This window comes from Salvia hispanica, chromosome 1 (assembly GCF_029641045.1).
Source record: "Salvia hispanica isolate PSC_SH4W2 chromosome 1, Shi_PSC_v1, whole genome shotgun sequence".
Classification (NCBI taxonomy): Eukaryota; Viridiplantae; Streptophyta; class Magnoliopsida; order Lamiales; family Lamiaceae; genus Salvia; species Salvia hispanica.
In genome coordinates, this window is record NC_142692.1 from 67925440 (window position 1) to 67936956 (window position 11517).

General features: G+C 38.3%; 2 protein-coding genes and 1 long non-coding RNA gene across 4 annotated transcripts; 1 reads left to right on the forward strand and 2 right to left on the reverse strand.

Moving 5' to 3' along the window:
* Positions 1–1525: 1525 nt before the first annotated feature.
* On the reverse strand, positions 1526–2303 carry LOC148934468 (uncharacterized). The gene is made up of 3 exons (XR_016128954.1): positions 2170–2303; positions 1845–2042; positions 1526–1736 (listed from the first exon to the last, which is right to left on the reverse strand). It is a non-coding gene; the product is annotated as an uncharacterized LOC148934468 (long non-coding RNA).
* A 60-nt stretch (positions 2304–2363) lies between these two features.
* LOC125218292 (metacaspase-1-like) lies at positions 2364–7684 on the forward strand. Of its 2 annotated transcripts, none has more exons than XM_089057216.1 (4): positions 2364–3112; positions 3400–3511; positions 4062–4259; positions 7580–7684. In XM_089057216.1, the coding sequence occupies exons 1-4, from the start codon at positions 2364–2366 to the stop codon at positions 7634–7636; spliced, it is 1116 nt and encodes a 371-aa protein (XP_088913342.1). In that variant the 3' UTR covers positions 7637–7684. The 2 variants fall into 2 exon arrangements, with proteins under 2 accessions (XP_088913342.1, XP_047975886.2); XM_048119929.2 differs by lacking the exon at positions 7580–7684 and adding an exon at positions 4338–4619.
* A 339-nt stretch (positions 7685–8023) lies between these two features.
* Positions 8024–11375, reverse strand: LOC125218923 (1,8-cineole synthase). Its single transcript, XM_048120728.2, has 2 exons — positions 10665–11375; positions 8024–8538 (listed from the first exon to the last, which is right to left on the reverse strand). The coding sequence occupies exons 1-2, from the start codon at positions 11332–11334 to the stop codon at positions 8192–8194; spliced, it is 1017 nt and encodes a 338-aa protein (XP_047976685.1). The 5' UTR covers positions 11335–11375; the 3' UTR covers positions 8024–8191.
* Positions 11376–11517: the final 142 nt, after the last annotated feature.

The window sequence follows — 11517 nt, forward strand, 5'->3', positions numbered from 1 at the left end:
CCCCTGCCCGCCCTGCCACACCGACATACTACTACCCCCCGAATGCACCCCTGGCATCCCCGGCATCATCTGTGGCCAAGGGTACATATTGTAGTACCCGCTCATTGGACTCCATCCACTTCCCATGGGTACCGTGGGAGTTTGCGACCCGCAAGTCACTAGAGGAGAGTCGTCGTTGTTCTCCATTCGGTAATATTGCTCTTGTACAGAATTAAGAAAGAGAGAAGCTCGTTAAAACAAGTGGTGCTAATGAAAATGACGTTAAAATCACGTATATACAGAGCCTCGAAAATATAAAAAAAAATTAAAAAAAGGGGCGCTTGCCGATTGCTAGCCGATCGGGATGCTACAATGGCGGCCAGCGGATCGGCGAGCGAATTGGCTAGCGGCCGCGAATCGGCGTGGGCTAGCCGATTTCGCGCTCTCCGGTCCCAATGGTCGGCTAGCGGACCGGCCAGCACGCGCGGACCGGCTATCCGGCCCGCTAGCCGCCATTGGAGATGCTCTTAGTGTTTAATGAGTTGCAATAGTAGACCATAATGATATAAGTATAAATTAATAGATGTATATGTGTAATGAGTTGGATACAATTTTCTAAAACTAAAAATATTCATATTTTTATGAGACGGATAAAAGTGAAAAGTGGAACTACATTATAAATGATAGATAAGATTATTATCTTTTGAAAACTTTGTATATTTAAGCTTTGCCTAATTTTAGGGGATGTTCTAAAATGGTAAAACTAGTTTAATATTTTAAGGATGGATGGAATATTAGATACATTTTCACAAAATTTGCTTGCTTTCGGCTATTTTTAAAATTGCGAAACACACAAAATTTGACCTAATTTCAAGATTTTTGTCGCAATTAGCCTTAAATAAATAACGTGCATTTCATCTAACGCTAGACAAATCGAAAATCCGAATCTTGTGTTTTAAATCTCTAATATTGGTAGCAAATATAATCTGGCATTTTCTTATAATGGGCATCATCGAGATAAATGTCACAACTACATTGCCTTAACAATTAGAAAGATGCTATGTTTTTTTTATCTTTATTCTTTTGCCACTACCAACGGCATTGCATATATAACTGTAAAAGTCAAAAAGTTTTCAAAAAAAATTCTGTCCTACTATTCAATATTGTTGACAAAAGATACTTATAATCTTGATGGGTTGGAAAGTAAGAAATCAGAAATAGAAGGGAAAGTATAATATAGTAAAAGATTAGAAAATAGTGAAGGTAGGAAGGGGGAAATAGTGATAAGGAAAAAGAGAATATAATATAGGAAACATAAAAGTGAAAAAAGAAAAACAGTAAATTGAAAAAGTTAATGGGATGAAATGAGTTGATGAAATGCGACTTTAATAAATTAGTCAGGGTAAATTAAGATATTGCATGGCGGCCAAAAGGAATAAAGGTGAAAAAATCGTAAATACGAACAACAACAAAAACACATATTCGAAGTCGAATTGACGGGCCGAACATGCTTTTCTACCCCTATATCATGGTGAATACATCTCTCTGCTCGAAAAAATAAAGTATTTATTGTATTTTATCAAGTATCTTCATTTGCACATCACGTATATACACAATAACATATTCAGGTGGGGTTAGATGATCGACTAAACTCAGGGTCGGCCATGAGGAAGGGAGACTCCACATAATTCGACTTTCAGAGTTGCCGACGGGCCGAACATGCTTTTCTACCCCTATATCATGGTGAATACGTCTCTCTGCTCGAAAAAAAAAAAGTATTTATTGTATTTTATCAAGTATCTTCATTTGCACATCACGTATATACACAATAACAGATTCAGGTGGGGTTAGATGATCGACTAAACTCAGCGTCGGCCATGAGGAAGGGAGACTCCACATAATTCGACTTTCAGAGTTGCCGCATGCACGGTGCAACAACTTTGTACCCTCCCTTTAGGACTTTGGCTTACTTCCGTTCTTCATTCGTCATCCATTGCCAGCAACAACTGCCAAACCGCATATACCATCCAACATCAGCGACAACCTTCTTCATTGCATCCGACCTAACAAATTCCACTTTCTTGATTAAGTACAATGGAATAAGATCTGATCTTGACCCTGTTCTGTTCCATAAATGAAAAGTTCGACACAATTTGAGATTTTTTTTCGAAATCAGATGCGATCACCTACCACCAATCAAAGATTTAGCTAAGTTACGCTCCATCATCATTCCGTTATAATATAAGTATTCATCTACACGAACCACAATTTCTCAAACAAAAATAAAAGAATTCGATTCCCACAAACATCAATCAAACTCAAACATCACCAACCCATATCAACACATACCTCCCTCAAACACAAAATCCCCAAAGCCACCATCCATGGAAGAAGCCCTCACCTGCAAAAAATGCAAGCAAACATCCTCCCTCCCTCCCTCCGCCCAGCGCATCCGCTGCCTCGGCTGCCAAACCCTCCTCTCCCTCTCCACCACCGCCGACGCCGCCCGCTCCACCACCCAAGAACTCCGCCTCGACCTCTCCAAGAAAAAAACCGAAGCAAAGGACCTCTGCAGCAGCCTCCGCCGCAAACTCCCCTTCTCCACCACCACGCCGCCGCTGCCGCCGCAAAACACCCCTTTCGCCTCCCTCCACAGCGAGCCCCGCCCGGGGAGGCGGGCGCTCCTCTGCGGAGTGAGCTACAAGAAGCAGAAGCACGAGCTCAAGGGCACCGCGCTCGACGTGAAGAAGATGAAGCTGCTCCTCGAGAGCTTCCGCTTCCCGCAGGAATCCGTCCTCGTTCTCATGGAGGAAGGCGGGTTTCTTCCTCCGACGAGGGAGAACATCGAGGAGGGACTCCGGTGGCTGGTGAGGGGGATCCGGCCCGGGGATTCCCTCGTGTTTTTCTTCTCCGGCCACGGGAAGAGGCAGCGGGAGGAGGTGGCCGGGGATGAGATCGACGGATTTGACGAGACGATCTGCCCCGTCGATTTCGAGGAGAAAGGGATGATCGTTGATAACTTCATCAACCGCACCATCGTTAGGCCGCTCGTGCCAGGTGTCACGCTTCACGCCATCATCGACTCTTGCCACAGTGGAACTATTCTCGACTTACCCCACGTTTGCAACGCCAGGTATTTAAAAGCACGATTTGACTCAACACGACTTTTAAGAAATTATTTAACTTTATAGAGAATAGTATACTCAACAACTTTAATTGATTAGTAAGGACAAATTTATTTTGTCGTGACATGATCGACAAAGCTCGAGCATCAGTCAAACGAATCTTGTTATATAACGATCGAGGATTGACAATATACTCGGAAACTATCATATTATTGACTATTGAAATTTTTTTCAAAATTCACATTTGAATCTAAATCAAAATTGAGGCTATATTTTGTAAATGTTTAATAATTAGGGGAGAATGGGAAGATAATAGTCCACCTTCTGGAGCTTATAAAGGAACAAAAGGAGGAAAGGCCATTTGTTTCAGTGCTTGTGAAGATTATCAACTAGCTGCAGATACCACAGTTAGTGCTTTTCCATCTATGTCAATATTCTTTATTCAACGGTTTAAAAGTCTTGCTTTGATTCTATACGAGTTTCAAGAAATATAAATTAAAGTTATTGGGAAAAGAAGATGGAATGTTGGTACAAATTTTATATATTAGTTTTAGGGGCATGTTAGGGTGCCACCATCCCTTAAAATAACATCATACCATCATTCCTAGCCAATCATTTGTACACGTGGACGAATAATAAGCTGCCACGTGGCAAAAAAAAACCCCAAAAAAGACGGGCAGCAATGTACTGGTCTTTAACAACAATTTTTCTTGAACAGCAATATCCAACACGTTAGACAGCAATCACGTTAGACAGCAATCTAGATTGCTGTCTAACGTGTTGGATATTGCTGTGTAGCGTTTAAAATATTGCTGTATAAGTGGTGTCACGGTGTCATTTTAAGAGGAGTTGTCATTTTAACACAATCCTTAGTTTTATAATAAAATATAAGCGTAATAGTTCATCGGTAAATCCTGATTTTTTTCATAGTGAATAAACTATCAATTATTGTGGCAGCTTTTATCATCAGATAGGGAAATGACTGGTGCCATGACCATCACATTCATAAAGGCAATCAAAGAATCACAAGAGAGAAAAGAGAAGATAAGTTACAAGGGTATCATGGATTCTATGCATAATAGCATCAAGGAAGCCGGTAAATCGGGAGGCATCTTTGCTGGGATACGCCGGAGATTCCACCGGAGAATCTTGCAGGTACTTACTTTTATTATTCATGAAAATCTTGGATTGTTTTTAACAATTTTCATGTGGTTTTTTTAAATTGATTTTCAGGATCCATTGTTGTCATCTACTGAAGAATTCGACACTAGCTCAGAGTTCAATCTGTGATAATCAATTTAAAATAAAATACTTATCACATTTTCTTTGATAATATTTATAGTAATTAACATTCATATAAGCTAATGTATGGACACATACATTGCCATGGTATATTTAAAAATTTTAAGTAGTTTTTATGTCAAAAGATTTCATATTTTCATATATAAATCGCACCTTCCCTAGAGATGTCAGATTGTAATACTCTTACATGAATCACAAAGATTTTTAGTTGTTCGTTGTTTTTGTTTTTTCTGCCAAATGTCAAATACACATGAATCGAGTTTTTTTGGCATAAGAGAATCAGCATTTGACAAAATGAATTGTCATGATTAAAATAATAATTTCAAAAGGTCATAAAATTAAGCTCCTCATAGGTCTCAAGATAAGTTAAGTTCAACCAACGAGTTATAATTTCAACTTATTTGAAGCATAACTTTTAGAATAGTTATAAGCGAGTTATGATTTAAGATTAACCAACAAGTAAGTATTTTTTTACTTCGTCCATCCACCAAATAATAACACATTTTGCTATTTCAAGACATATAATCTATCAAAATTAGTCTCGTTATATAACCTCTCCGTCCCATAAAAATATGAGCTTTTAAAATGGCACAGAAATTAATATACAATTAGTGAATTAAGAGAGAAAAGAAAAGGAGTAGTTTAAATAGTGTTAGTGGATAGTGGAACCCACTTTATTATTGTTGTTTAATAAGTTGTAATAGTAGACCATAACGATATAAGTTATAAATTAATAGATGTATATGTATAATGAGTTGGAGACAATTTTCTAAAAATGAAAATATTCATATTTTTATGAGACTGATAAAAGTGGAAAGTGGAACCACATTATAAATGATGGATATGATTATTATCTTCTAAAAGCTCTCTATATTTAAGCTTAGCCTAATTTTAGGGGATGTTCCAAAATGGTAAAAGTAGTTTAATATTTTAAGGATGGATGGAGTGTTAGATACATTTTCACAAAATTGCGGAAAAAATCTAAATTTGCGTGCTTTCGGCTATTTTTAAAATTGTGAAACACACCTAATTTCAAGATTTTTGTCTCAATTAGCCTTAATTTTTTTGGTAATTACCAAGGGTATCCACAACGAACCCAGTGACTGATAGACAAATTGATAATCCGAATCTTGTGTTTTAAGTCTCTAATATTGGTGGCAATCTGAAGATAATATGGCATTTTCTTAAAATGGGCATTATCGAGAGAAATGTCACAACTACTTTGTCTTTAACAATTAGAAAGATGCTACTATGTTTTTTTTATCTTTCTTTTATTCTTTTGCCACTACCAACGGCATTGCATATATAATTGCAAAAGTGTTGACAAAAGATACTTATGATCTTGATGGGTTGGAAAGTAAGAAATCAGAAATAAAGGGAAAGTATAATCGTAAAAGATTAGAAAATAGTGAAAGAGAGTAGAGAGAAGGTAGGAAGGGGGAGATAGTGATAAGGAAAAAGAGAAAATAATTTAGGGAAAAAAGAAAAACAGTAAATAGAAAAAGTTAACGGGATGAAATGAGTTGATGAAAATTGAAATGCAAGGTTCACTTTAATAAATTAGTCAGGGTGAAATAAGATATTGCATTGCGGCCAAAAGGAGTAAAGATGAAAAAATCTTAAATACGAACAACAACATAAACACATATTCAATGTCGAATTGACAGGGGGCGATCATGCTTTCTACCCCTGTATCATGGCGAATACATCTCTCTACTCGATAAATAAAGTATTTATTGTAGTTTATCAAGTATCTTCATTTACACATCATGTATATACACATGACAGATTCAGGTGGGGTTAGATGGTCGACTAAACTTAGTGTCGGCCATGAGGCAGGGAGACTCCACATAATTCGACTTTCAAAGTTGTCGCATGCACGGTGCAACAACTTTTTCCCTTCTTTTAGGATTTTGGCTTACTTCCGTTCTTCATTCGTCATCCATTGTCAGCGACAACTACCAAATCGCATCTACCATCCAATATCATATCAACAACCTTCTCCATTGCATCCGACCTAACAAATTCCGTTTTCTAGATCAAGTACAATGGAATAAGATCTGATCTTGATCGTATTCTATCCCACAAACAGAAAGTTCGACACAATTAGATTTTTTTTGAGATATTGGATGCGATCACCTACCATCAATCAAAGGTTTAGCCAGGTTACACTTTATCGTCGTTCCATTCCTCCCTTCCATTAGAATATAAGTATTCATCTACAAGAACCACAATTTCTCAAACACAAAAAAAAAAAAAAAAAAAAAAAAAAAAGAATTCGATTCCCACAAACATCAATCAAACATCACCAACTCATATCTACATATACATACCTCAATCAAAAATCCCCAAAACCACCATCCATGGAAACCTTCATAGTCTGCGAAAGATGCAAGCAAGCATCCTCCCTCCCTCCCTCCACCCAGCGCATCCGCTGCCTCGGCTGCCAAACCCTCCTCTCCCTCTCCCCCAATGGCGACGCCGCACGCTCTACCACCCAAGAATTCCGCCTCGACATCTCCAAGATAAAACCCGAAGCAAAGGACCTCTACCGCAGCCTCTGCCTCATACACCCCTTCACCACCTTCTGGAGCTTATAAAGGAACAAAAGGAGGAAAGGCCATTTGTTTCAGTGCTTGTGAAGATTATCAACTCGCTGCAGATACAACAGTTAGTGCTTTTCCATCTATTGCAATATTCTTTATTTCCACGGTTTAAAGTCTTGCTTTGATTCTGTACTTTGATTCTGTACGAGTTTCAATAAATATAAATTAAAGTTATTGGAAAAAGTAGGTGGAATGCATATACATATATATTAGTTTTATAATATTTGTGTAATAATTCGTCAGTAAATCCCGATTTTTTCATAGGGAATAAACTATCAATTATTGTGGCAGCTTTTATCATCAGAGAGGGAAATGACCGGTGCCATGACCATCACATTCATAAAGGCAATCAAAGAATCACAAGAAAGAAAAGAGAAGATAAGTTACAAGGGTACCATGGATGCTATTCATGAAAGCATCAAGCAAGCCGGTAAATCGGGAGGCATCTTTGCCGGAATATGCCGGAAATTCCACCAGAGAATCTTGCAGGTACTTGCTAGTATCATTAGTGAAAATCTTGGATTGTTTTCCACAATTCTCATGTGGTTTTTTTAAATTGATTTTCAGGATCCATTGTTGTCATCTACTAAAGAGTTTAACACAAACACTGAGTTCAGTCTGTGATAATGGTTAAAGTAAAATGTCACATTGAATTTCCTTTCTTCTTAGTAATTACTACCTCCGTCCCCCAAAATTTGCTACACTTTGATCCGACACGGGTTTTAAGAAATGTAATGGAAAATGAGTTGAAAAAGTTGGTGTGATGTGGGTCCTACTTTTAAAGTATTAGTTTTATAATAAAATGTGAGTAGGAATGAGTTAGTGGAATATAGGGTCCACTACCAAAAATGGTAAAAGTGAAGTGTATCAAATTTTCAGGAACGGACCGAAATAGTAAACTGTATCAAATTTTCAGGGACAGAGGTAGTAGCATTCATGTAAGTTAATTTTTGGATGTATAAATTGCGATGGTATAATAACTAACTGAAAATAAAGTGTAAAGAAAGAATCAACCATATAAATTTCTTCATCTATTTATAAGTGTGTCAATAATATATATTTACATCAGAGTGTAACAAGTGAAAGAGTCTGACTGACTGAAGGTCATTCGAAGCATATCTCTCTTAAAAATTTCTTTTTTAATCTTTGACCCCAAATTCATCAGAAACTCCCTTAATATTATGTATGTAACGTATGATGCTTAAGGAGGGAAGCTCGGGAGGCGTTACACCATCGGGTGTAGCAAGAGCGTAGATTGGGCCAGTCGGAGGAGGGGCAGTAGGTGAAGTGGTGCAACCAAAGGGACAACACCATCTCCTGCTCCTCCTCCGACAACGTCCATATCACCTCTTCCAATATTCTCTCGACCTCCGCCCTCTCCACCATGCTCAGCACGGGTGCATCCGTGCCATTGTTGGCGCTGCACAACAGGGGAAGCCACGACATGAGCATCTTCATCTTCGTTGCTCTAATTTTTTGTTCATCTTCTCCCTTGCTCAATTCTTTTGCTTGTCTGATCAAGAATGCTGCAACAAAAGAGATGGGAGATTAGAGTTTTGATTGCATATTAGATTTAAAGGCTACATTATTTGAAAATTCAAATGTCAAAACTATTTAAATTAAAAGGTGCCTAGAAAGTAAAGACATTAATGTGTAAAATTGATGTCCTAGAGAGTAGGGAAGACAAATTTCTCTACTAATGGACAGCAAATGAAAGGAAAGTAGATGGGAGATATATAGACTTTATTAAAATATTGGATATATAATCAATTAAAAATTGAGGAAAGTGTTAATTAATACTTAATAGTATAAAAGAATACAAACCCATAGACTTAGGTCCTGTGAAACAATAATGTATGGATTAAAAGAAAGTATATTAAATTTTAGTATCAAAAAGAAAAATAACTAAATTGTAATAAGACGCTCCTAAAGAAATATGACTAAACACTAATGGGAAATACTTTCTCCGTCCTTTAAAATTGTTTCCATTTAAGTTTTTCCTTTGAAATTATGCACTATTTATGATTTTAGGAAATATTTTTCTATCTATGAGGTGGGACACATTTTCCACTAATAATACTTCAATTAATTTTTTTTCTTCTATTTCTCCTACTTTAACTCGTGCCTTCAATAGTTCATATTTTTAAGTGATAGGAATATCACATTTGCTCCATTTGTCCCTAATTATTTTTCATCATTTGACCCGGCATGGGTTTAAGAAAAATAGAAAGTTGGTTGAAAAAGTTAGTGGCACGTGGATCCTACTTTTATATATTAGTTTTATAATAACATGGAGTGAGAATGAGTTAGTGGAATGTGAGATCTACTACAGAAAATGATAAAAGTGAAATGTGAGATTCTTTTGGGACGAAGAAAATAGAAATAAGTGACATTTTCATGGATGGAGTGAGTATCTACTACTACTAGTCTAGAATTTCATATTCCACTAACTCATTTATTTACATTTTAGATCTACATTTTATTAATTTTTATATATAGGGATATTTTTTATTTTTTATAGTCGTGTCTAAATCAATGTAATAGAAATACTACTCCCTTCATTCCATAGTATTAGAGTCATTTTGCCATTTTGGTACGTTCCATAGTACTCCCTCCGTCCCAGAGAAGTTGGCACACTTTCCTTTTTAGTTTGTCCCACAAAAGATGTCACATTTCCCTTTTTGGAAAAAGTTCTCTCTCACATGAATATAAAAATTATATTTTCTCTCTCCATTTAACACACAAAACAAAACCTTCTAAAATCCCGTGCCATTTTCAAAGTATGCCAACTTCTCTGGGACGGAGGGAGTAATAGAGTCGTTTCCCTTTTTTTAAAAGTCAACACATTTTTCCACACATACTTTACTCTCTCATACTTTATTCTCTCTATCTATCTACCTTTTTTATTTTCTACTTTACTCTTTCTTTACTTAACTCACCTAACACAATTTTTCTTAATCTCCATTGCCGAAAAAAATTATCTCCACTACTATGGAATGGAGGGAGTACTAATGAATGGGTGAAGTATAAATTCAGCGAAATAGAGAGCACTCAGAGTAGAGGTTTAGAATGTGAGAACATGGTTAAATTATGTAATGTGAAATATTTTCATACTCCCTCCGTTCCAGATTTGTGGTAACATTTTGCCATAAATGTCTGTCCCACATTTGGATTAACATTTAGAATTTATAATATTTGCACATAAAATTTTACCCCATTATTCACTAAAATTACACTCAAATACCATTATCTACATTAAAATAAATCAAAATAAAAATAAAAACCCAAAAAGTCAAAAAGGGACCCACAAACTCACATAATTTATTACACACTCCATCATCTCACTTCATTTGTTACACACTCCATCATCTCACTCCACCATCTCATTCATTTATTACACACTCCATCATCTCACTCCACCATCTCACTTCATTTATTACACACTCCATCATCTCACTCCACCAACTCACTTCATTTATTACACACTTCACCTCTCACTTTATTTCCACCAATTCCTTAAAACTCGTGTCATAACTAAATGTTACTACAAATGTGGGACGGAGGGAGTATTTGATAAATTACGTGGAAGGATAAGTTTTGATTTTTATCGTATAAGTCAATATGCAATATTCAATCCATCAAACTCAATTACCTGAGACCTTGACCAATGAGCCCTGGAGGCGCGGCTCGGTCGACAGGGCCAGCCACGCCACCTTCCCGGCGGACGCCCACCTCCACACGGCCTCCTCCGCGCACCCCGACGCCGCCATCTTCTCCGCCAGCCACAGCACCTCCGCCGCCACCTTCTCCGCCGACCACCCCCCTCCCCTCCCCCTCCCCTTCTTCGCCAGCCTCCACCCCGCCCTCACACACCGCCTCACCACCATCCACCTCCTCCCCCCACTCTCCGCCGCCGCCGCCTCCCCTCCCGCCGCCATGGCCGCCTCCAGCCGCGCCACCGACCTCTCGAACGCGGCCGACAGCACGGCGGAGTTGACCTCCGCCAGCTCGGCCGAGTTGTCGTCGATGATCTTCTCCGCGAGCGACCGGATGAGCTCGTACTTTCTCGAGCTCACCGGGATATCGCTCATGAGCTGCAGGAGCTGCGAGAGAGCCCTGGAGAGGCCCGAGGAGGAGGAAGGATCGTCGGCGGGAGGGGTGGATTTGGAGGAGAAGAGGGCGAGGAGGAAGAGGAGGGAGGAGGCGAGGAAGCGGCGGAGGAGGTGGAGGAGCTTGTGGTGGTGGTCGTCGGAGTGGAGGAAGATTGAAGTTAGGAGTTTTCTGAGGAGGAGAGAAGCTATGGTGGATGATGAATTTTCCATTTTTTTTAGTATTTTTTTGTTTTTTTGGTGATTGGTGATTATTTTGGGGGTATATGTTGTGGGAATATGAATTGGGGTTTAATTTGTGGTTGTCAATGATTTGGGCGATTTGTCTCACAAGATGTATAAGGAAGGAGTATTCATTGCCTCATTGGTAAGTAAGAGAGGGTCAAGTTTTTAATA